This window comes from Solanum lycopersicum, chromosome 1, assembly GCF_036512215.1.
Source record: "Solanum lycopersicum chromosome 1, SLM_r2.1".
NCBI classification, from domain to species: domain Eukaryota; kingdom Viridiplantae; phylum Streptophyta; class Magnoliopsida; order Solanales; family Solanaceae; genus Solanum; species Solanum lycopersicum.
In genome coordinates, this window is record NC_090800.1 from 53,159,967 (window position 1) to 53,186,212 (window position 26,246).

Genomic DNA, 26,246 nt, shown 5'->3' on the forward strand with positions numbered 1-26,246 from the left:
AAAATAACTTAGAATAAGTTTAAAATCAAAAGTAGGTCTTACCCCACTTTTTATTTTTTGACTTAAAAGTCATTTGAGTTTGACTTTTTATTTTTGACTTAAAAAGTACTTTTAAGTCAATTCAAACAGACTCTAAATCATAAACACAAAGATGGAAATCACAATAAGACAGTAAAGTTAAGGACTAAAATTCCTATTTTTCCCTTTCGGTGTGCTTGGTATGAGTGAACATTTTTCAGAAAAAAAAAAGTATTAACACTTTTCAAAAAATGTTATCCAATCTTCATGACATAAAATATTTGGAAAATGTTTTCCACATCAACTCATTTTCCTCAAGTTAAAAAAATGACTTCCCTTCCAAAATTAAGGAAAATATTTTTCAAAACTCTACTTTATCATCTAATTTTATTTCTTACCCAACCCATACCCTGTATCAGATTCTCCCATTCAAAAAAAATTAAATTTTAAATTTTAAATATATTTTTATTTGTACCCGCAAACCATCTCTATAAAAAAATTATTTTAAAAATATATTTCAAATTTCTAGGTATTTTTTACCTCACCCTACCCCTAACCCTCCCCCCCCCCCCCCCAAAAAAAAAATACTTTTTAAAAATATTTCAAATTTACTTTTTAAAATCTTTTTACGCCACCCCCCCCAAACTAGGCCACCCCACTCCCCCCCGCCAACCTTGTCAATTTTTTTTTTTGAAAAACTTATTTTTGCAAAGTATTTCAAATTCATAAATTTTTCATTTTTATGCTCCCCTCCCCCCATGACATTCCCACCACGCCATCCTCGTCATTTTTTTAAAAATTATTTTTGAAAAGTATTTCAAAATTTTTCATTTATACACCACCACCACCCTGATACTCCACCCAGACCGATCTCGGTAAAAAGATTTTTTTTGGCAAATATTTCAAATTTAAAAGAAAATCACTTTTTAGTCACCCACACCCCCTACCCCCCTACCCGCACCACATAATTTTTTAAAAGAAATATTTTTAAATAGTATTTTGAATTTTAAAATTCTTTAGTTTTTTCATCCACTCCTACCCCCACTCCTACCCCCCCCCCCCAAGCGACCCCGTCAAAATTTTTATTCTAAAAAAATGGTTTGAAAAAAATTCTTGAGTCAAATCTCAGTGTCGGATTTTTGATGGTCATTGAGATCTTGTCCTAGTTTAGATATTGGGGTCTAACCTATATCAATTATCGAAGTTGATTGTTGAATCCGAAATTATTTTCCTAAAGAGTATTTTCTTAGTCTCAAGCAAAAAATAAATGATACTTTCTGAACACTTTTTTTTCCACTAACCAAACATTAAAAAATATTTTGTACTCGCCAACCAAACATTAGAAAATAAGTAGGAAATCCACTTGTTTTCCAAGAAATTTTTTCCATGGAAAACATTTTCCTTCAACCATCTCCAACCCTAGTCTAGTTTACTCTCTATTCTCTATATTTGAAAACTAAAATAGAGAATGCCCTCTCCAATCACTCTCTATTTTACCCTCTACTCTCCAATCATGGAGAGTTGAATAGTAGTTTTTCAAATTTGAAAAACTTTTATTTATAGTCTCTATTTCACTTGTTGAATATTATATCATTATTTCTATTATTTTTATAATTACCATATTATTTTTGTATGTAAGACTATTAATTAAATCTCGGATATTCGTAATTGTTTTAAAATGTAATATACATTTTATAAAATATATTAATTAATATATACTACTTTCATCTCGAATTAATAAAAAATTTTTTCTTATTTTCATTACTCTGTGATACAATTTGATGTTATTATTAATTTTCACTATAATGAATGCACAAAATTTAAATGACAGGATACAAAATTTAATTTAAAAGTACAATACGCAACATATTAATTTAAATGTAATATAACAATATAATATAATAAATAACATAACAATTTTAAAAATCACAACAATAATTTAGTAATTCAACAGTGTATTTCTAGATTTAACAGTATTCAAAAAAGGAAGTATTTAGTGTATGATCTAGAGAAATTGTGATTGGGCTTGTCGATTTTTTAAAAATTAGTCATATTTATTTTTTAGAAACTTAGAATAAAACATAATTTAATATTAAATAAACAATTTTAAAAAATTAAGTTTTCGATAACAAGGAAATAATATTGGATGGTTATTAAAGAAATAAAAAATTTATATTAAGAAATAAAATAAAAAAAGAAATAATAAGATAATATTATAGAGAGAGAAGAAAGTTCCTTTTTTTAGAGATCACTTCTTACCAAAAACAGCCTTTTATCTTTCACTATTTATCATTTCCGTCAACACACGTCTCCTTCCGGTCAGCGCCATCCCACACTCAGCCCTCAGGCGAGTGGAGTGTCTCTTATGTTTATGTAAGTTTTTCTTCCATTTTTCTTTTCATTTGTAATTATAAGTAGAAACCCTTGCTTTTGTTAGCTAAACATATAGTTTAGATTTATATACGACATTATAAGCTGTTGTTTGAAAGAGATCATAAAAATATTCACAGGGAAATTTGGCCTTAACATGTACGACTTGAGCAACAGAAGATGTTATTCAATGGTTTCACTGTGGTTTTTCATTGTTTATAGTATTTTAAATTACAGGGTACGACTCCTTGCTTTGATTTACCCATGCAAGGAGTATGTGTTTTCAGGAGTTTATTGTACAAATTTGAATTCTAACTATCAAAATTGTTGCATCTATTTATTTGCTTGACTTTTCCCAATTAACTTGTGAAATTCAAAGAGAACATACTTCACTTCATCAATTTGGGGAATCTTAATAACCCGTGAAAATTTCCACCTTTCAAACAATTGCACAAAGGGATGAACTTTCATGACTATAGTTTTCATGACATATAAAAGTTATATAGGTAGGAGAAGAAGGCACAAAGCTTGGAATGTTACTCCTCTTGCTTTTCTGTGGGTCATCTGGTAGGATAAAAATAGGAGAGATTTGAAGGAGTGGAGGTGAGTTTCACTCAATTGAGGAGTAGTCTTCGATCCCTTATAGTTTTTCTGATGCACTCATGTAGTTCCTGTTTGTATAGAGGATCGAGCGTCTTTTGGAGAAAACCATATTCTGTAGGTTTCTCCTTCCTGTATATGGCCAACTTTTTGACTTGCTCCATTTTTTGGCATGATCTTGGCCTTGTTTGATTGAAAACCCCTAGTTTACTTTAAGTGAAATTCATCCAAGATTCTTTCAGTTGGTAGTTTCCAGATTTGGGTTTCGAATTCGTTGAATTAATTTTTGGTTCATTTTCATTTAATTTTGGCATTTGCACTATGCCTCCTATGACTTTTAGCTTTGTGCACAGTCAAAAAGGATGACTTATTTCTTAATAGTCAGACATGAATTGAATTCTTGGGGTGTTCCCAAGAGATAACTATTAAGTCCATTTAAATTTGTGTTGATCTCGCGTTATGAGAACATAAATTCATCTAGATCTCTGCATATCTTTTTGGTTAAGTAGCTAATGATTATTTTTGGACCTTCCTTTATTTTCCCAATATCTATGAGAAGAGGGAATGGGAGAACGAAAACCCTGTTCATCTTTGCATTTGCTGAAGTTTCTTATTCAAAAATTGTAGCTCCTTGACTGCCCATATAATGGCCCCAAAATCAGTTTCTTCCTTTACTAACAAAGAACATGTCTCCTTCGGCATCTTGATGCCATTTTCTTTCCAAGGACGTGTTCATGTACTACTGTCGTTGCCAACTGCCCCAAGGGCAACGAGAAGATATCTTTTTCCTTAAGGTGCTACTTTATCGATTGTTTCTGAGTGGGTTAACTATTACTAAGTTTTTGACTGAATTCCACGTCCTGTGAGGAAGACAGAGAGCCTATATTGTTTGAGTGTATACTAGATGTGAAGGCTGAGACGAGCAGAAGTGTGGATTTTGATATAATCTTTCTGTTCACACATCTCTCCACATCCATAATCAAGATTCCGGAAGTAATGAAATTCAACTCTCCAACAGTATATGATATTTCTATGAACCATTAAGTTGGTTCTTAGTGTTATTGTTGAGCTGATTCTTAGTGTTACTGTTGGAAAATCAACAAAAAGGCCAAGGTATCACTAAAAGTCTTGTAAATTCACGAGGTGTTAAAACTTATACAAAGCATTAAAGGAATGTGAAAACACTCGTAAATAAAGTGAGTTGTTAAAATTGAACAGGGAGAATTCGACTTTTTTGAGAACAAGAAATTTTATATGTTGGATGTGGATGATGATGACTACAACAGTTAGCCTATTTATAAACACTAAAGCTAGCTGCTGGGCTCCCTTTCCCGCTTGACTGCTTTCTACTAGATTTCCTCCATCATTCTTGTATATTTGGATCAATGCCTAATATCTTATGCTTGATAGGCGGATGGATTGGCTGAATCCTTAATTTTAGTGGTTGGATTATCTGACGAAGAAACACTCATCCGTTCACAATCTGTGAGAACTTAGTTGTTAACTAGTTCCTCCAACTGTAAGAGCTTCCTTGAACTTGGTCAAATACGGTAACCCTCACATACCATGCTAAATTGAGTTATAGCTGTCTCTTGAATTTATCTTCTTGGACAGCCCATTCTCGTCATGATCTTTGCCAAAGAACTTCTTTATTGACTGGCCAAGCCCATTTTAGGCCTAATCCATCACTATGAAGATGATTATAGTTCTGCAGCAAACTAGCTTCAAAGGATTTTGTTTTTGACTTGGATTTTGATCCTTAAGTTGATATGTGTCGAATCTTGGCATTTACAATAGGAAAAGAAGAACTAACTTCCCAATTATAGTAATTATGATTCCAAATTCTTTTCAATCAAGGACCTATGAAAAAGGCAAAGAAAATCTAGCAGAACGATAAGGAAGAGATGAAAAAGATCTCTGTTTATACACTTCTAAATATCTACTTATTTTTTTAAGCACACTATTTAGTAGTATTTACTTTAGTATAACATTTTTTTGGTGCTTTAAAGAGAATCTTTTATATTAATATCTTTTGCAGGCTAATGGTGTGAAAGTGTAAAATCAACCAAAATCTGGAGAAGAATAGCGGGTGACTTGGTGGAGTTTTTAACAGTCAGCGAGCTGTGTATATCCTACTCTATAGTTGAAGAATATCTGGAGATATAGGATCGTTACAGCACAATGTAAATCTCTGACCAAAACAGCAATGCTCGAGAAGGAGAGGATTGAAGAAGAAGAGGCTGTTGTAAGCTCATTAATCCTACTTCTGATACGTGTTATTGTACCTTACCTTTTTGGTCCTATTTGTTATTGTGGGCCTTCAAGAAGGTTACCGAAGGGAGATTGTCTCGGATTCATTTTTTAATGTTTCTTGCTACTTCCTATCATTAGTTCTGGACAGAGTCAGATTGAATTTAAAAGCAAAATGATCATAGGCATAGTTGTTATTCTTTTTGAATATGAACCTCCTCTTGTGAAGAAAAAGTGTCTTTAAATTCTCTTAGGCTGATGGTTGGAAAGAAGATGATAAACAAAAAGATGGAGCTGAAATTATTGTTGATGTAATGGCTTCAACAGTCACTGAACAATGTGCATGCTCCCCTGAAGGTGGTGAAGATTTGTCCGTAGATATGGGGTGCTCTTCAGCTCAACTTACAAGTCAGTCGGAACCACCACTAGCTGAAGAAAAGAGGAGTGAAGAGCGAGAGACCATTGTAAGTCATTTGTTCTACTTCTCAGTGTGTACACTATTTTTTCTCTGCCACTTCACTGAACTTGTCATTCAAATAATAGAGTTTTAAGAACAGATGATAAAAGGAGATCCAGTTTTGAATTTGTGTTTAATTGCAAACTTTTGTTTCTTTTGACAATAGTTAGAGCTAAAATAGATGCAAATATTAAGTTGTTCCTTTCATAAACTATTTAGTAAGCATAATTACTTGTTTTGTGGTTACTTTTTAGTATAAATTTGCTTATGGTATTTTCAAAAGTTCTTTGTCAATGGATCTCTCTAGGGTAATGGTGAGGAAGGTTATAATCACGAGCACTAAGTGATGATGTTGTGGTGGTGCCTTCAATGGACAATTAAATCTGGTTGTCCAACAGTGAAGTTGAAGAAATGCCCGTACAGATGGGGAGCTTTGGGTTCCACTTCAACTTTTGACCAGACAAGCAGTATTTAAAAGAAAGAACAAAGATAAAGAAGTTGGGGATAATAAATTACCCTTAGGCCTAACTCAACCCCAAAAAAACTATCTCAAGAAGCGAGGATTACTCAAAACGACCACCTATTTGAGATGCTTAACACTCTTCTGCTCGCCAAAGTCTGGACATTTGGAGGAATATAACATGGGACCCAACCTTTCATAAACCAAGAATTACATGCTCATGACTGGACATCTGGAGCATGAACAACATAATATAGGGGCTTAACATAAGGGTCCAACATTGGGTAAACCAAACATATGATTGAGTATGGCTCTAATACCACGTGGGAAATAAAGTCGCATGAAAGAATGTGGACAGAAAGCTTAGATTGATTATTGCCTTAAGCCTTTTGGGTGTTTAAATAGTGAAGTACACCTATTCTAAAACGGGAAAGAAAATTAAGATTACTGTTTATTAATATTGATTTCCTGGCATAATTGTAGGAGTAATTGATATAGTATTGATGATAATTGATTATGTAATATTTCTTTCCTTATTTAGTCGTAGGTATTATTGTATAAGTACCCATTCTCATGTGATGGAAATTCATCAAGTAGTAGAAAGAACCGTTTTCTTCTCCTTAAAGTGCTCATGGTATTAGAGCCATTGCTGCCTTTTTGAGGTGAGTTATCCTCGCTTGCATCACTAGGGTTCTTTTTTTTTAGAGTGGTAACTTTTCATCTATATATCTACATGTATGCTACATCAAAAAATGTATTCCCCCATAAAAGTATTACCGTCTATATCACTGGATTTTGTTATGAAGTGAAGATCAGTGTAGCAAAATTATGGAGAGGTGGGGATTCGATATCGGAACAAGGCTACAGTAGTAACTGAATTTTGGAAGAAGTAACTAACGTTAGAAAGGAACGGCTAGGATTTAATGGGAAGCAATGGTGAGGATGATGTAGAGGAGAGAGAAAGAAAACTAAGTTTTGGAAAAGTCACATTTCTTTCCTTTCCGCTTCTCACGTTTCTTTCCTTTCTGCTTCTCTGTTTCTCTGTACTTCCTTTTGTTCTCATCCTTCTTCTTCGTTTCTCACTTACAACTTTCCTATGGAGGTTATGAAGTTCTTAGTTGATAGTTCATTACGTGTAATTGAGACTTCCGATCATCAATAAAGTTGGTTTGGTTTCTGTGATTTCCAATTCAAATTGTAAATTGAATTTGTGATCCTATTAAGGTCATAACAGTTGGTATCAGAACCTTTGAACCTGTGTGATGGCTGAGGGTACATGCTGGAAGATTATAGAGGATAAGCTAACAAGGCACGATGAAATGCTAGCCGATCTGCTGAATTCACAAGAGGAAGTACGTCATGCTCAAACTGGAATTCAAGGAACACTGGACTTAATTTTGGAGAGATTGGGAGTGTTGGAGAGAGCTCAGGTGGTTTCGAATGTGGGAGCAGGTTTACTACCTATTACGAATGTGGATAATCGCAATAGAGCTCAGCCGAATGCAGTGACATTACCTAGGTGGGAGTTACCTTGTTTCGCAGGTCAGGAATCGAAGGTGTGGATCCGAAAATGTGATAGATTTTTTACACAGTACAGAGAAGGTAATGAACAGAGGGTAGAAATGGATGCGTTGTATTTGACTGATGTAGCAGAAGTGTGGTATCAGTCAATGGTGTTAAGTGGAGGAATACCGAATTGGATTGAGTTTAAAGAGGATTTGATAAGTAGGTTTGGGGAAATTGTAGTGAGTGATGTGGCGGAAGAATTTAATAAATTGCAACAGATCGGAACTGTGGAAGAGTCTTTAGGACAATTTGAGGATCTAAAAGCTCAAATTCTTATACGAAATCCGGCTTTGAATGAAGCTCACTTCCTATCTAGTTTCGTTAGAGGACTAAAAGAGGAGATCAGATTAGAGGTGAAAATGTTCAAACCGAGGACATTGAAGGAAGCTGTAGAGAAAGCGAGAATGAAGGACATGGCAATTGAAGCTGGCTGAAGGTGAAACAGAGTAGCAAACCGAGTGTTGCCGGCAGCTGTGCAAGGAGTAGGAAAAACATCTACTGCAATGGTTAATCGGAATGGACCTTATCGGCTTACTCCTAAGATTTACGAGTTTAGGAAGTCGAATCACTTGTGTTTCCGATGTGGTGAGAAATATGGGCCGTGACATATTTGTAAAGTAAGGCAGTTGAATTATTTGACTGGTTTCGTTGAGGGTGATAAAGAAGGTGATCAAGTTTCAGAATTGGATGACAATGAAGACATTACCATTGAAGGAGTAGTTGAATAGGAGGTACAATAGGCTGTTTGTTTAAATGCATTGACGGGCCATAATATGGGGAAAATACAATTTTGGTGGGAGGAACTGTAAAGAAGAGACACTTGGAAATACTGATTGAAGAAAGGTCAAGCTATAGTTGCTCATCTTTTTATGATGAACATGATAAAAAAACAGCGAGGATGAAGTAATTGAAGAGGGACAACAGAAACTGTTAGATAAATATGGGGACATCTTTGCGGAACCAAAGTCTTTGCCACCAAAGAGATTGTTTGATCATGCGCTACCCCTCAAACTAAGAGCTGTACCTGTCAGTTTGAGACCCTATCGGTATAATTCCCATCAAAATAATGAGTTGGAGAAGCAAGTAAAAGAGATGTTAAGCAATGGAATCATACAGGCTAGTCAATCACCTTATTCATCACCGGCATTGTTAGTAAAAAAGAAGGATGGTACCTGGAGGTTCTGTGTCGTTTATAGAGGGTTAAATGACTTGACCATTAAGGACAAGTATCCAATACCAATTGTTGACAATTTGTCAGATGAACTGCATAGAGCGTCGATATTTTCTAAGGTGGATTTGAGAGCTGGGTATCATCAAATTAGGATGAAGATGGAAGATGTACACAAGACTGCATTTCGTACTCACATGGGCCATTATGAGTTTCGAGTAATGCCCTTTGGACTCACTAATGCCCCAGCAATATTTCAAGCCTTAATGAACCAGATTTTTCGATTGTTTATTCGAAAGTTTGTCTTAATATTTTTCGATGATATACTAATCTATAGTAGAAACAATGCAAAACATTTACAGCATCTGCAAGTGGTGTTTAATATTTTGAGAATGAATGTGTTGTTTGCAAAGAGATCTAAATGTTCTTTTGGTCAAGCAAAGTGTACTTAGGCCATGTTATTACTAAGGAAGGGGTGACTACTGATCCTCATGAGGTTCAAGCTATGGTGGATTGGCCTAGACCCAAGACTTTACGGGCTCTAAGGTGGTTCCTTGGTTTAACCGGCTACTATCGAAAGTATGTACAGAATTATGGACCATCAGCAGACCACTCGCTGATTTGTTAAAGAAAGAAGCCTTCAAGTGGAATAGTGAGGCTGAAAATGCATTTGAAAGTCTTAAGAAAGCTATGAAGACTACACCGGTGTTGGCTCTTCCTGATTATACTCAAGAATTTGTGGTGGAAACTGATGCGGGCCATGGGGGTATTGGGGCTGTGCTAATGCAACAAGGGAAGCCAATTGCGTTCTTTAGTAAAGTGTTGGCTCCTAAACATCGAGGTAAATCTATTTTTGAAAAAGAGTATATGGCTCTACTTAATGCGGTGGACAAGTGGAGACATTATTTACAGTTTAAACACTTTGTTGTTAAGACTGATCATCACAGTTTGAAACACTTGTTAGAACAACGAGTGACTTCGGCTATACAACAGAAAGGTTTAACAAAATTGTTGGGTCTTGATTATGAGGTGTGTTACAAAAAGGGCGCCGAGAATAGAGTGGCTGATGCTCTATCTAAGCGACAAGAAGGATTGCAGGCAGACGAGATTTCGGAGGTAGGATTATTGATGGCTGTGAGTATGATCACGCCCATGTGGATCCAAGAAATTATGCACAACTATAGTGAGGATTCGTTTGTTCAAGAATTAATGACCTTGTTATCAGTAGACACACACGGGCCTAGTTTGTGGCATAATGTTACTGGTGTTTTGAGGTGTAAAGGCAAGGTTTATGTGGGTTCTCAAGGGCTTTTACGGCAGCAACTCATTTCCAATTTTCGTGATACTCTTTTGGGTGGGCATTCGGGTCTGTTAGGTACTTTGAAGAGATTAACTCAATATTTCTATTGGACTTAAATGAGGACTATGGTGAATGACTATATGGCTCAGTGTGAGGTATGTCATCGTAACAAAGACGACAATGCAGCATATCCGGGTTTACTTCAACCTTTGCCGATTCCGAATGAAGCTTGGAGTCATGTTAGCATGGATTTTATAGAGGGGTTACCAAAGTCTCAGAATAAAAGTTTGATCTTGGTGGTGGTTAATCGTTTCACCAAGTACGCTCATTTTATAGCTATGGCTCAGCCCTTTACTGCTCTGATAGTGGCTGAATTATTTTGGAAGCGAATCCACAGGTTACATGGAACTCCAGAGTGTATTGTATCTGATCGAGACAAAGTATTTTTGAGTAAATTCTGGCAGGAAATGTTTCGGCTATTAGGTACATAGTTGCATTATAGTTCAACCTATCATCCTTAGAGTGATGGCCAAACTGAGCGAGTCAATCGATGTTTGGAGAACTATCTTCGTTGTATGACTGCTAATCTACCTATTCAGTGGAAGAAATGGTTGTCTGCTGCAGAATGGTGGTATAACACCAACTTCCATACGGGCTTGCAATGCACTCCATTTGAAGCGTTGTATGGATATACTCTGCCTCAACTTTCGATCGGGCCTCTTCTGGAAACAATAGTACAGGAAGCAGAGGATGTAGTGATGCATCCACAACAGTTTCTTCAGTTATTAAAGGATAATATCGCTAATTCCCAAGCTCGGATGAAATTTTTTGCGGATAAGAGAAGAACTAAGCGTGAGTTTGCAGTCGGCGATTGGGTTTATTTGAAACTTCAACCTTATAGGCAGACTTCATTAGCTTTAAGAAGGAATTTAAAACTCAGTTCTAAGTATTACGGTCCATATCTAATACTTGAGAAGGTGGGGTTAGTGGCTTACAAATTAGCTCTACCTATGCAGTCTAAGATTAACCTGGTCTTTCATGTATCGTTGTAAAAAAAGATGGTAGGCGATCGAGTGGTAGTACAGTCGGAGTTGCCTTATACGAATGATGCAGGGCAGTTCTTGGTGCAACCAGTGGCTATTTTGCAGCGACAAATGGTCAAACGTAACAATGTGGCAGTGGTGCGCGTACTAGTGCAATGGTCTAATCTTCCACCCGAGGATGCTACGTGGGAGGATTATGAATTTTTGCGTGCTATTTTTCCCGGTTTTGACTCTATTCCTGGAGGTCAAGGATTCTTTGATGCGGTGGGGAATGTTATGAAGTGAAGATCAGTGTAGCAAAATTATGGAGAGGTGGGGATTCGATATCGGAACAAGGCTACAGTAGTAACTGATTTTGGAAGAAGTAACTAATGTTAGAAAGGAACGGCTAGGATTTAATGGGAAGTAATGGTGAGGATGATGCCACATAGATTGAAGGTGGTTATATAATAGTGGTTAGAGGAGAGAGAAGGATAACTAAGTTTTGTAAAAGTCACGTTTCTTTCCTTTCTGCTTCTCACGTTTCATTCCTTTCTGCTTCTCTATTTCTCTTCTATCTTTTTATTTCTCTGTACTTCCTTTTGTTCTCATCCTTCTTCTTCGTTTCTCATTTACAGCTTTTCTATGGAGGTTATGAAGTTCTTAGTTGATAGTTCATTACGTGTAATTGAGACTTCCGATTATCAATAAAGTTGGTTTGGTTTCTGTGATTTTCAATTCAAATTGTAAATTGAATTTGTGATCCTATTAAGGTCATAACAGATTCCTATCTGTAATTTTTGTTACTAATAGTCAAAAACATCAAAAATATCTTCTGGCTGCTCTAACACTTCCTGTTTACATCAAAGTAATAAAGAGCTGAACAATCATCTTAAAATTCTGTAAATTGTTCTGCTTGCCCTCAAAACATCTCTGATTACTTTCTTTCCACATTGTCCACCATATACACGCTGGGACAATCTTTAGTCTCTCTTCCTTTTTCAGTAGCATTGCCCACACTGATCCAGCATTTTAGAACACCCTCTATATTCCAAGGCTTAACCGATGTTATCTTTCTTGAGCTGATAAAGATCCCCCATAGCTGATCTACCCATTTCCAATGTATAAAAAACATGGTTGACTGTGTCTGTTTGTTCCCAACACAAGTAACATCTGGAACGAAGTTGGAACCCCCTTTTCTTCATATTTTCCTGTGTCAGCACTGCTTTCTTGGCCAGCAGCCAAGAAAAATATTTTACCTTATATAAAATTTAACCCTCCATATCATCTTCCATGACCAATTCTCCTCCCTGTTATTTAAGACAATAAGATCTCCATATGCAGAATTGACAGTGAAAATCCCATCGCTGCCTATCTTCCACTGTTGTCTCCTCTTCCCTGTTAAGTTACTGAACGGTGCTATTGTGTTGTTGAAAGCATCTATCCTCTCCATTTCCCAATCATTCAAATTTCTTTTGAGATGCAGATTCCACCCTTAACCTGTACACATTTCATGCACAATTGCCTGTTGTTGAAGGCATAAAATGTGGGTGTCTGGGTCAGTGATACAAAAGGCGAGCGCCTCCTCTCCTTTGGCGAGCGCCTCCTCGCCTTTGGCGAGAGGCGAGGCGAGGCGAGGGGTCCTCGCCATTCTCTGCCGAGGCGAGGCGATGGTAAAAAGGCGAGGTGTGGCGCTGAAATGGCGAGAGAAAAGGCGCCGCCTTATTAATTAAAAAATTTTGACTTAATAATATTAGTCAAAATTAGGGTTCTTTTTTTTTACTTTTGAAATTTCTGAAATCCACCGCGCGACTCTCTCTCTCTCTCTATTGACTCTCTTCTCTTCTCCTCCATCGCTGTCTCTTCTACCTTGCTCTCCATTGCTGTCTGTTCTCCCTCTCTCTCCATCGCTGTTAGCTTCTCCTTCTCTCAAGTTCTCCTTCTCCCTCGCCGGCCGCCGGCTCACGAGTTCCCTCCGACCCTCGCGACTCTCTGTTTTCAGGTATTGTTTTCTCTCTTCTTCTTCAACAATTTTTTTCTATTCTTCTTTTTCTTTTTTTTTTCAGTTAGTGTTTTTTGGTGTAACTTGTAAGGCAGTAAGGTTGTAAGCAGGCACTAAGTGCTTAGTTGCTTACTTCTTTGTGTGAAGTGCAAACATTTTTTTTAAATTATAGGCAGTTAATTAAAAAGAATCTCTCTTTTCCTAATTATTTATTCCAATATTTCTAAACAGCGAATTAATTGAATTGAATAATCAATGGCGGATGCTAGAAAAAAGAGGGACATTGGATGGAATTATGGCACTCAAGGAGCAACGAAAGATTCGGTTAAGTGCTTTTGCAATTTGGATGTATGATGTCAGGCTCCCTTTTTTAATTGCGTCAATCACAAATCATTCGATAAATTTATTGAGGCGGTTGGACAACATGGCCCCGGAATGACGCCTCCTACATTCCATGAAGTTAGAGTCACTCACCTTAAAAAAGAGGTGGATAAAGTAGAAAAAATTGTTGATGAGCATAAAATCCAATGTAAAAGTTTGGATGTTCCATTATGATGGAAAAATGGACGACATGAAATGGCAAAATGATCATCAATATTTTGGTGAATTCTCCAATCGGTAGTGTATTTCTTGGTTCGGTTAATGCTAGCAATGAATCTACTGATTCTACCAAAATGTACAAGTTACTTGAAAGCACTATCGAAAGAATTGGACCGAAAAATGTGGTACAAATTGTCACTGATAATGCTAATGAGAATGTCAAAGCGGGATGTATGATGATGGGTGCGTATCCACACATTTATTGGACTCCATGTGCCGCTCATTGCATCAACTTGATATTTGGTGACATATTCAAGGTTAAGCCATATGCTTCCGGTAATCAACCTATCCTTTAACTTTCTTTATAGTCAATACTCAATAATTCATTAGCTACTAATTAATATAATTTAATATTTTTGTAACAGTTTTAATCTTTCTGTAACAGTTTTTAAGAAGGCCATCAGAATCCATTCTTACATTAGTCAAAGGCCATTGTTGTTAAACTTGATGAGAAAATTCACCAAAGAAAGAAATTTGGTGAAACCGGCCAAGACAAGATTTGTAACGACATTCTTAACTTTAAGAGCTATGTACATACAAAGAAAAAACTTGAAAACTTTAGTCCTCTCAACCGAATGGAATTCAAGTAAATTTGCAAAGGAAACTTCGAGGAAAGAAGTTGCCAATCTTATTATTTCTGTCCACTTTTTGAATGATGTTGTTCGGGCACTTACAGTTTGTAGCCCTTTGACAAAAGTGCTTCGTTTGGTGGATAGGGAGAAAAAACCACCAATGGGTTATATTTATGAAGCAATGGATAGAGCCAAAGAAGCTATTGCACATGGTTTTCGTGGAGTTCAGAAGCATTATGAGAAAGTGTTTCAAATTATTGATGCAAGGTGGTCAGAACAACTCCATCGGCCTTAGCATGCTGCAGGCCATGTTTTGAATCCAGGATTATATTATAAAGCTGAAGAAGAGGGAACTTTATTACAGACTTTGTGGACCAAGTATTCTGCATGTGTTGAATAGTTGGTCCGGGATACAACAATTCAAGATGCACTAATCGCTGAGCTTCCTAAGTACAAAATGGCGGATGGACTATTTGGTTGTGGTCCGACTAAAAGAGCTAGAGACACAAGGTCACCAGGTAAGTGGGTTGATTTAGATCTTACTTAAATTATTTGACTTATTTATAGTCACTAACCTTTAAATTTATTTTATTATAGTTGAATAGTGGTCACTATTTTGTAGTGAAACACCAAACTTGCAAAAGTTTGCCATGAAAGTATTAAACCTAACTTGTAGCTCATCTGGATGTGAGCGAAATTGGAGTGTGTTTGAACACGTAAGTAAAAATTTATATCCTATTTTTCATATTATATTATTATCAATATCAACTAGTTAATATCAATAACTTATGCACTGATTCATTCCAAAAAGAGGAATAGGCTTACACTATCGCGTCTCAATGATCTAGTGTACATTAAGTACAATAGAACATTGAAACATCATTATGATGCTTGTGATCTTATTGATCCAATTCGCTTGGATAACATAGATGATTCAAATGAATGGTTAGTTGGATACCCTGAAGATCAAGATGATGAACTAGTATATGAGGATGATGATCTTAATTGGGGTAGTGTTGCTACGACAATTGGAGCGGACGAGAGTATCTATCATCTTAGGGGACTTTCTTCAAGATCAACAGTACTTGACAAGGGCAAAGGAGTAGAAAGTACATCTACAAGTTCATCTTCAAGTAGGGCTAGGACACTAATTGATGAAGAATACGAGGAGGAAGAAGCTGAAGAGCAATATAATGATGTAGAGGATTTTGATCTTCAAGAGTTGGATAATTTTGAAGAAGAATAGACTTTTAAAGTTTTGGTTTATTGTATTTTGAATTGTTTGGTCTTTAAGGTTTTAGACATTTTAGTATCTACTATTGGTTTTTGAATTGAATATTTGCTAATATGTGTTATTGCTATTAAGATTTTGGATAAAATATACAATTAAATATTTTTAATTTTGGTATTAATTGGCGCCTTTATTCAAAAAGGCAAGCGCCTCGCCGCTCGCCTCTCCGCGTGGCGAGGCAGGACCTTGTCGCCTTTTGTCGCCTCTCGCCGTCAACAACACTGGTCTGGGTATAACAATTTAAAGGGTCTATGATCTATCTATCCATTTGTCCTCCCAGAATGACACTTCCAAACAATTCCCTACCATAAAACTAATTCTAGATAGAACTAGTGGTCAAAAGTTTCAGAGGGGTTTCCAAATGCATAACCACCATCTTTGCTACCCACGAATCCTCCATTTCATATTTTTCCCTGATAACCTCCTTCTATAGCATATTTTCCCGTTACAAATTTCTATAGCCATTTCAAGATTAGTTTTTTTTATAACCGAAAAATGCGTTTGTGACCCGCCCTTTGGACCAATCATAGCCGTCTAATCCCAACATTCATTCAAAAAAGCCACAGAGAATCCATCATGCCCTGGTGCTTTGTCACCTGCACATGTTTTTATGCTCTCCAGTATTCCTGTTGTCAAAGACTGCCATCAACATAAATTATGTTCCTCTTCTCAAATTATAGGGCAATTCCTTATATAAAGTTGTGGTTTCCAATCTTCTGACTCTGAGTGAAGCTTCTCATAATCTACTATCTCCTCTTGCACCTCTTCTGATCAAGTCAAGATCTCCCCTCTCACTTTCAGCTTGGCAATTGTGTTTATTCTACTTTGTGCATCAGCAGTTCTATGAAAGAAAACAGTGTTTCTTTCCCCTTGCTTTGTTTACACTTCCCTGGACCTCTGCCTCCATGTAGTCTCTGCCCTTTTAGCTATGTTTTCAAACTCCATGTTAAGTGCTAATCTAGAGGTTATTTCTTCTTCCTCTAGTGCTCTGTGATCCTGTATCTCCTCTAAGTCAGCTAGCTGCCTCAAGAAATTTTATTTCTCAACATAATTACAAAAATCAATCCAATATTTTTGAGTACCAAAAAAAAATGTTCCCAAGCACATTTTACGAGGCCTAGGTAGCTACATGCTTTTGTCTAAAATTAGATATTTTTTGGGAGCTTCTTCCGGCATGGGTGTGTGTTTGTGTGGATTTCTTGCAGTACATTTAAACTTATACCCGTAGCCGAGTCGATGGAACATAAATTCATGTTGCTGCTGTTATTTACAGTCAGGTACAACAATTGAAAGATAGTCAGCCTCATATTTTATTTATTCACACCTTTTTGTAATTTTATAGTACTGGATTGTAACGGCAGAAATATAGTTTTGGTGCCAATTATTCTCCATGTGAGAAATATTGGAAAAGAATACTATTGAATTGTTGTCGTGTCTACACTATTACATTGAGACCCTATTTATAGACACTAGAATACAATCCTTTACCAAGTAGGATACTATTTACTGGTCCTATTTCTATATGTATTCATATTTCTATTCTAAATACGGTTGTATAAACCTATTCCTATTCTAATAGGATTATATAAACCTATTCATGTTCTAACACTCCCCCTCAAGCTAGTGCATACAGTTCATGTACCTAGCTTGTTACAAATGTAATTAATGCGAGGACCGATGAGGGGCTTGGTGAGATATCTGCCAGTCTTCACAAAATTGACAGTCAAGTCTTCTCATTAAATATTTGATTTGATGCATAATGTTAGTCAATCTCAATTTGCTTAATCTTCTCACGAAATACTAAATTTGATGCATAATGCCAATAAAACACACAGTGATAAAATTACACAGTAAACTTCCCAAACCAAACTTGCAAAGAGTGTTTCAGACCCCCCCCCCCCCCCGGGGTCAACACGGTGCTCACAATCTAATATAAAGAGTCTATGAATTGTGTTGGAATCAATAGATGAGTCGATATTAAACAAGTCACCGAAAAATTGGCTGGAACATGCTCATACGTAGGAATATTAGATTTGATGGTTGAAAGTGGTCACAGACTAAGAAATAGAATTATATGGGTAGGGTCTGAATGATGTCATGACCTAACTCGAGAATAGAAATTATATAGGAAAGGCGGATTGATGGCATGATCATATTGAAAAGAGAAATAATATGGGTAGGTCGGAATGATGACATGATCCTATTAATTTTTTTTATATGGGTAGGGTCGGAATGATGGCACAATCTTGCACAAATTTGATTTGAGGAATCACTGGAAAGATGAATGGAACTACGTAAATCAAATCTGAGGAGTCACTGAAAAGGCACACGGTGCTATGCAACTAAGATATGAGAAAGTAGTTCAGAAAAATCCATGGTACTACACAAATTAAATATGAAAAGTAGTTCGGAGAGATGCACACTGCTATGCAAATGAGATATGCAAAAAAAGGTAGTCACCAGAAGGATGGAACAGTGCTACACGAATTACATATGAAAAAGTAGTCACTGAAATGATGGCACAGTGCTACACAAATTAAATATGAAACAACAGTCACCTGAAAGATTGCATGGTGCTACAAGTTATATATAAGAAAGTAGTAACATGAATTATGGCACGATGCTTACATAAATCAAATAGGAGAAAAAAGTCACCGAAAAGATACACAACAACTTTTACTTACATAATTGTTGGGCAGACGGGAGGCATATATGAGTAATAGCCTCCTGTAGACAACGGAAACTCTTTGATTTTCTACCAAAATTATAGAAGCTCTGATACCATGTGAAAAATATAGGAAAAGAATATGATTGAATTGTTGTCGTGTCTACATTATTCCATTGCGACCCTATTTGTAGACACTAGAATACAATCCTTTACCAAGTAGGATATTGTTTACTATTTCTATTTGTATTCTTATTCCTATTCCTATTCTGAATAGGATTGTATAAATCTATTCTTATTCTAATAGGATTGTATAAACCTATTCATGTTCTAACAGTCCTAACCCCTTACTGGCTTATTATTTCATCATGTGCTTGCAACTTAATGATGTGCTGAAAGTTAAAAGCTTCTCTTTCTTTTCTTTTTTTTAATCCTTTATTTCTATTGGCGACGTTTCTTCTGTTTGTGCATTGAGTGAAGAACTTGGAAGCATAAAGCTCCTTATAAAATTTTATTTCATCGAGCCTTTGGCAATTGATTTAGAGGTTTATTAAGGAGAGTGCCTTACAGGTGCATGCTGAAACAAACGCGAAACAACTGATGGTGTTGGAGACTGAATTATTTGAACAAAAGGGAAGTGTGGTGTTGCAGAGACTTCTGGTGGGTTTACTTAAAATTCAGATGTCATGTTTAAATAGTTGCTTTCAACAACTGTGATAGCATATCATTACCAATTTTCGTAGCGGCCCCCCAGATATTTTAACTTCAAAGGGAGCATATGGAAAGCATGTCAAATATGTGGTGAAGAAAATCATAGTGCAGCAGGTTGTAGTCCTCTTGAAAAGAAGAAACGTCGATGCTTTATCTGCGGTCATTATCGGCATAATGGAAAATATTGCAAGAAGGTCTGGTTACAATTGTTTCACCAGTTTCACCATCGTACTAAGTTGCTTCACAATTTTATGATATATATTATTTACCATTCTCGACCAAAAACTTCAATGTGAGTTATGTCGACACTTGGAACATACTTTTCCCTGAGTTTCCTTTTAGTTATTTCTCCCGTCCTACTCGTGGTATGTGGACGTGAGTTTCCACCTATTTTAAATTGTTATGATCGATTTGGTGCAGCTCTGATATGTATTTGAATGTTTCAAATGATATATCCACATCTATATTCTACCCATTGGACATGTATATGTCTAGGGGATGAACAGCTGGGTTAATACTTAACATAGGACTTGGTTTCTCTTTGCACCGTTGAAGAGGTATCATTTATCTAATTGATATTTTACAGAAGTAAGTTTTCTTTTACTGGTACCTTAAAGAAGTAACTTAGAGTAAAAAACCTTTACAATAGTGTCTAACTGTGGTGGGAAAATACAAAATGATATGTTAAAACCTTTCCAATTATATAGTCCTCTCTCTCTCAAGTTGGTTATATTGAGTTCTCCTTGCGCTCTTTCTTGTCCGTCTTTTATTTTGTGGTTTCTACAATGATGTTAAATGTGATTTCCATCTATTGACTAAGTTTAACATTCATTTGATTTCGTTCTCTCATCTTTCATGTTAGATGTTTTAAATTTTGACTTATCTTTTTCCATGTTTTTAAAAGCTTTGGAACACTGGCGTTCTTCAAAGTACTAGCTAGTTAAGCATCTGACCATTAGGGTTTATCATCTGTGATCACATCTTATTTAGTACAGCGGAGATACTTATGACCAATAGTTGGAGGTGTTTGTGGTAGTTTATGCATGTGCAGTCTCATGCTAAAATTTGGGGTATGCTGAGATTGTGCATGTTCACCGTTCAACCTATGATTGGTTATTCTTCTAAATCATTCAATCTTCTCTAAGTTTATCAAGGTTAATACAAATGAGAAGAAGAAAAAGAACAAGAAATAGAAGAAGATAAGTCTTTCAGCCAGAAACCTTCGTAACTGTGTCTTTTCTCCAATCACCCCTTGCTTGCTTAAGATAATGGACAACAAGATCTATTTTAGAGCTGAGTAGAAGTCATACAATATCACAAATATGTTACTCCTTTAGAAACATGGTTTGACTGGATGGAATCGAGGAACAACGTGCTTCGAAGCATGACAATCAGCTGGAAAGTCAGATCTTGGATCTGTTATTTACTGTATCAGGCCTCAGAAGTTAAAGGAAAGGAAGTCGGAAGGTGGAAGCTTAGGGACCACAATGCCATTTACTTTGCGTAAATAAATTTAATGTCTTTGGCAGATTTATCTCCATAGTAGCAGTTTGGAAAAACCGCAGTTCATTCTGGTGAAGGCAACATCATCATAAGCCACCGGAGCAGCAGAAATCTACAACAAAGATATCCTGAGAAGATGGGTGGGGCATTTCGACAGGGAAAAGATCCGAAATCAGACTGTTGTTTGCAGGTGGGCACATGCCAATGGGGAAGTTCTGTCGGAGTTTTTGAGCTTTCAGACCATCAATTTCTCTTTGATTTTCCAACAAGGATATTGGCAGAATACACTATGATCTGTGATTGGAGGTGGGACCAAAAGAAGCTGCACTTATCTTGGTGTTCTCCCTCACCCGATTGTGTTCCAAAGATGCACCAGTATTCCAGCACTTGGATATGAGTGTTGGGTTTTCCTTTAAACCTGTGGACCAAAGAAATGATGAATGAGATCGACAACAAATGCAGAGACTGGATTTAGAATAAAGAGGAGACCGAGGAGAGGAAAATCACCATTTTTTGGGGAAAGACCTGGGTCTAGGGTACATGATGAGTCAGAAGACCTAGATTTAAGTAGGGAGGTTTTCAAATTCAAAAATTTAACATGTGAGTGGAGCACGTGGGGATAAAGATTAATATGAGAGCATGCATGCAATGATTCTAGGGGGCAATGATTACAATGTGCAACAGTAAGAAGTCACCATTGAAGGTGAGAGAACAGAACACAGAACCTGAAGTTACATTTTGGGTCCACCAGAATGTCTTAAAAATGAATAAGAAATTTGGTGCTCACTGTCAAGGGTGTGAATGGATGTTCATCTCTTTTTACGAAAATTGACAAAAGGAGACATAGGACCAAGGGTGAAGTCAACAGTTCAAACATCAAGACTACACTCACAGGGAATCAGAGGAGGGTCAGGGATCGATAAGTAATATTAGATACAAGGATGGTGAACAAAGAACCAGGGGAAGGCTTTTAAAAATGGGTGATCAATGAAGCTAAAAATTCTATCCTGGAATGTGAGGCGACTAAACAGTGAGAACAAAAGGGAGGTAATGAAGCTGCTGTTATTAAAATGGTAGGCAGAGGTGGTTATTTTACAATAAACAAAGCTAGAAGGGGATGTCATTAGTGTCTTCAGTCAAATATGGGAAAGTAGATGGGTAGATTTTGTTTACAGGAAGCAACTGGAACTAATAGGGGGGATAGTGATTATGTGGGAATTGGGATAAAATGAAGTTACAAGCGGGAGCTAGTCAACACTAGTGCTTACTCCAGTACTAGTTAGTTGACAGATTTAAGCAACAATATCTCTTGGTACATATCAGGAGTATATGGCCCTCATAACAGGTTGGAGAGGAGAGACCTCCCTGGGGGAGTTTGTTGCTGCTAGGGGTATTTGTGAGGGTCCCTGGGTGGTGTGTGGAGATTTCAACACCACAAGGTTCAAACAATCCTATTTTCACCAGAGCTATGAATGGTTTCTCTGACTACATCCAGGATAAGGCTAATTGATCCACTTCTCTTTGATAGATCTCTCACCTGGAACAGAGGGAAGTAATCAAAGGAAAACCTCAAGGATAGACAGGTTTCTATTCTCTACAGAATGGGATGAGACTTTCATGCTAATCAGGCAATCCACTTTGCCCAGGACTCACTGATCATTCACCCTTCATTCTACAGTTTGTAGTTTGGAACCATAGTAAATCCTATTTCAAATTCGAGATTGATGGCTCTAGACAACAATGTTCAAGGAGTGATTAGGGAATGGTGGAATTTTTTGAGTATTAGGCAGACCTAACTTCATACTAGCCACACAACTGAAATTTCTGAAAGGAAAGCTCAAGGAATGGAATGCTACCAGTCGTGGGAGCCTTAGAAAGAAGGAGAAATAATATCTCAGGAAAGGTAGCACAAATGGACTTGATCATGGAGCAAACAAGCCTCATTGATTATGAACTAACTCAGAGAGGTCATCTTGACCTAGTGTTGTAAGAATGTAAAATAGTAAATAAAACTGTGTTCTCTCTAACAACCTAAGTCGTAACTTCAGGTTTCAGATGAGATGGTCTCACACTTCAACATCTGAAGTTGAAGAGAAACCAAAAAGCACTCAACTTGATTGTCCTCTAGCTATTGGGATTTTAATTACTATGTTTATATGACCTAAAAGGAAAGGAAATAAATACCTAGTTACAATTGGAGTACATTAAGCTACCTACTACATTTACATATATTCTAGAGTATTCAGAAGGATTTTAATACTCCCCCTCAAGTTGTGTACCATGTTTGGTACATATATAATTTGTTTTGGGATCGATTTGGTACCTGATGAATATGTAGGCAAGTTGATAATTTGACTGCACAAACTTTGTGACAATGTCTCAGGACTGAAAGAATGACAATTTATCATTATGTGTGTGGTCCTCTTGTCAAACACTAGATTTGATGCAATGTGAAGTGCAATCTCATTACACACAAGTTTCATTTCTTTTATCTCTTCAAATTTCACCCTCCGGAAGTTGCTAGATCCATATGACTTTACATGTGACCATTGCCATAGCTCGTATTCTTCTTGTGCACTCGATCTAACAACCACATTTTGTTTCTTAATTTTCCAATACACCTTAAATTTCCCCCCAACTTGAACACGCTATCCAAAAGTGGATCATTTCTAGGAGGGTCCTCCAGCTGCATCTGTATATCCAACAATTTTTCATCTTCTCGTTCTTCGTAAAGTAGTCCTTTCCTCGGAGTAGATTTTATGTATATGAGAATGTGAATGACGACATTCCAGTGACGGTCATAAGGAGATTCAAGAACTGACTTACAACACTAACCTGGAAGGCAATCTCAGGTTGAGTCTTAATGAGATAATTCAGTTTTCTACCAGGTTCCTATATCTTTTGGGATCACTAAAATGCTTCCCCTAACCTGTTAGTTGCTTAATATTTGGATCTATTGGAGTACTAATAGGCCTACAATCTATCATCCTACCACCTCAAGAATATCAACTATGTTTGTCATTTGTGAACGACATGATTTGGATTGAGCAACCTCAATGCCCAAGAAGTATATTAGTCGAGCAAGATCCTTAGTATGGCAGTGCTAAGAAGGTAATGTTTTGACTTTGTAATTCCTTCGTCATTATTACCTGTGATATGGTGTCATTAACGTAAACTCCTAAGTACATGCACTAACATTCTTACCAGTTTCCAAAAAAAAAGTATATACACAAACCTAGAGAAGAGAGGATAAAATATAGAATGATTTGCTTCACTTAGAACCATGCCGAATTCCTGAATCACAATGCTATAAGTTTTCCAAACCATTCTCGAGGAAATCGCTTGATAATAATTAGGTTACTTGAATAGAAACAAGAAAATATTGCAGAAACAAAAATAATAAGATTAAAGATATGTGAAATTCAAGAATAAAATTCCCAAATTTCAAAATTATGTGCTAAGAACCCTAATCAATCTTAGTATTAAAAAATTAGCAGATTAAAGCTAATTATGATATTAATAGAGTCAAAGGGAAGAACTTAGATAATAAACTGATCTAGATCCCTATTTGAAGAAATTAGAGATTATAATTACTATAAGACTAATTACCTTCTTTAATATACAAAAAAGAGTCAAAACATCAAGTTAAAGAATTACTCTTACTTCTAGAAGAATCGTTCTTATAAAGTTGTTAAGATATATCCCGAGTAGCCAACACCCAAAGGTAAAGAAAAGAAACTCTTAAATCATCATATCGTATCATCATATCATCATATATTACTAAAAGTGGGAAGCTCCAAAGTGCAAAGTTGGATTACCATTTTATCCTACATTCAATCATAATACTATAAAATATTTAATTTATTAAATATAAAGTATTTAATGATATTATGTTATGCTAAATACTAAAGGTGAGAAGGTGTATTAATATAATTCATTCTTTTGAAAGACAATGCATTAATTTTCTTAGTTACTCTCAAAATGTTAAGAATTTGAAAGGTTACTTTGAATGGTTCAATAATATGGACTAGATTCAAATGCAGGCATACTGTATTCTTTCAAAATCTATGCATTGATTTCCTTAATTAATTTGAAAAAATGGATAAGTAATTTGAAAAGTTACCTTTCATGTATAATTATATAACAGATTCATATGCTGCAGTATAAAATGAATTTGAACAGTCATTTCCTAAAGTTATTTAGAAGCTAACGCAATGTAATGAAGTCATAGAGATTTAAAAGTTTCCTGACACAATAATTTTATGGGCTACACAAAGACCCTGATCAGAAAATGGATTTATTCACTTGTATTTATTGTTATTACAAAGCACAATCTTATCGAAATGATATGAGATGAAGTTGAAAGGATCATTCTTGACCCATTTGTTTTATCGGGGGAATCAGGTAAGGCCGAGAGGGTTCATTCAAACCCTTTTCGATGGAAAATTACACTATTTATACATATGGTTTAAATAGTTTTTTATGCATATTAGTAGATGTTGCGCCTTTGTGTGTTTAGTTCTTCATATTTTGAATCCCTTTTGGTGTAAATCTTAGTTCTACCGCTGTTTTATTGAATATGTTTTTCTCACTGTTGAATCTATTATTAATGTCTTAAAATCATATTTTTTGTGTGTTCAACTTTGTACTAAATGACTCATGGTTGATGTTGACTATTTGTTGCAATTTAGTGATTTTTTACACATAGATTTATGCTCAATATTGGAAGTGTTGGAAACCATAACAATGAATCAGCTCTTGCTTGGATACAAGTGCAACACAAGTACCTAGAGACTAGTGATATTAATAATCATGTTCATTGTAAAATAACAAAATCTACCCTTATCCCAAATAGCATGTACTCCACATCCTTGTTTTATGGAAATAACAACTAATAAAAACCTAACTAGGAAAACAAGTAAAATATAATGTCACGCTTCCCCAAAACTAGCTAAAAGAAAAGGTAATTGTCAAATTCTTGCTAACACACCAATTTTGTGACTTTTCAACTGCTTTTTTTAGTCTTGAGAAGTAGCCATTATGGTCATTAATTGCAGCCCTTTGGAGGCTTGATTCTCACATGTAACAAACCTTCTTGGGCCCCTCCTCTTGGTCTCCATGTGGCCCCAATCTTACTCCTATTTGACTTGGACTTAAAGTATGAAATACGTGTAGCACTTAGCCCACTCCTTGGCATAATTCTTGGGCTCATTATTGGGTACTTGATCTACAAAAAGCATCTTGTCGGCTCATTCCTGGCCTCTCCTTCAATGATAAGCATCTTCTTGATTTCCCAAGCCTCATATCCAAGCCCTTTACTGGAGGTATGCCACCATGAATGCTATCATTCTCCTCTTACTGAAAAAAATTCGTTCTCGAATTTAAACCTCGCAAAATCAAGAACACATGCACTAGTAAACAACATTCATTAATCATAACCAATAATGGTAGGAACGAAATAAGGTGGTGACCATGTGTTCACTTAACCCAATTAATGCTAGCATGTATAAATAAACCTTTCTCAAGCATGTGGATGACATCATCCCAATATTAAATTTTCTACTTATATAAACACAACATATTGTCGTCTAGATGCCATAGGAAATGATACATGCAACCCTAATTTACTTCTATCAATATAGTATCCCAATGCGCATAGCAACAGTGACACAAACTCCCTAAAATATGTAT

General features: G+C 36.1%; 1 protein-coding gene across 16 annotated transcripts in view; it reads left to right on the forward strand.

Annotated features, from left to right (window-relative positions):
- The first annotated feature begins 2,230 nt into the window (after window positions 1–2,230).
- Window positions 2,231–26,246, forward strand: part of LOC101259478 (uncharacterized) — a 51,875-nt gene continuing 27,859 nt past the window's right edge. For 6 of the 16 annotated variants that reach the window (XR_740996.4, XR_002028000.3, XM_026030242.2 and 3 more), the window contains exons 1-5: window positions 2,234–2,391; window positions 5,027–5,233; window positions 5,493–5,702; window positions 18,912–19,001; window positions 19,085–19,246. Coding sequence is in view for 14 of the 16 variants with exons in the window: in XM_026030242.2 (XP_025886027.2) it covers window positions 5,195–5,233; window positions 5,493–5,702; window positions 18,912–19,001; window positions 19,085–19,246 (501 nt within the window). In the remaining 2 variants the exon portion in view is untranslated. Of the gene's footprint in view, window positions 2,392–2,492; window positions 2,627–5,026; window positions 5,234–5,492; window positions 5,703–6,955; window positions 13,214–13,444; window positions 14,090–14,198; window positions 14,904–14,982; window positions 15,102–18,911; window positions 19,002–19,084; window positions 19,247–26,246 lie in introns of those variants that run through there. The other 10 variants (XM_069297770.1, XM_010321287.4, XM_026030248.2 and 7 more) reach the window with 10 other exon arrangements.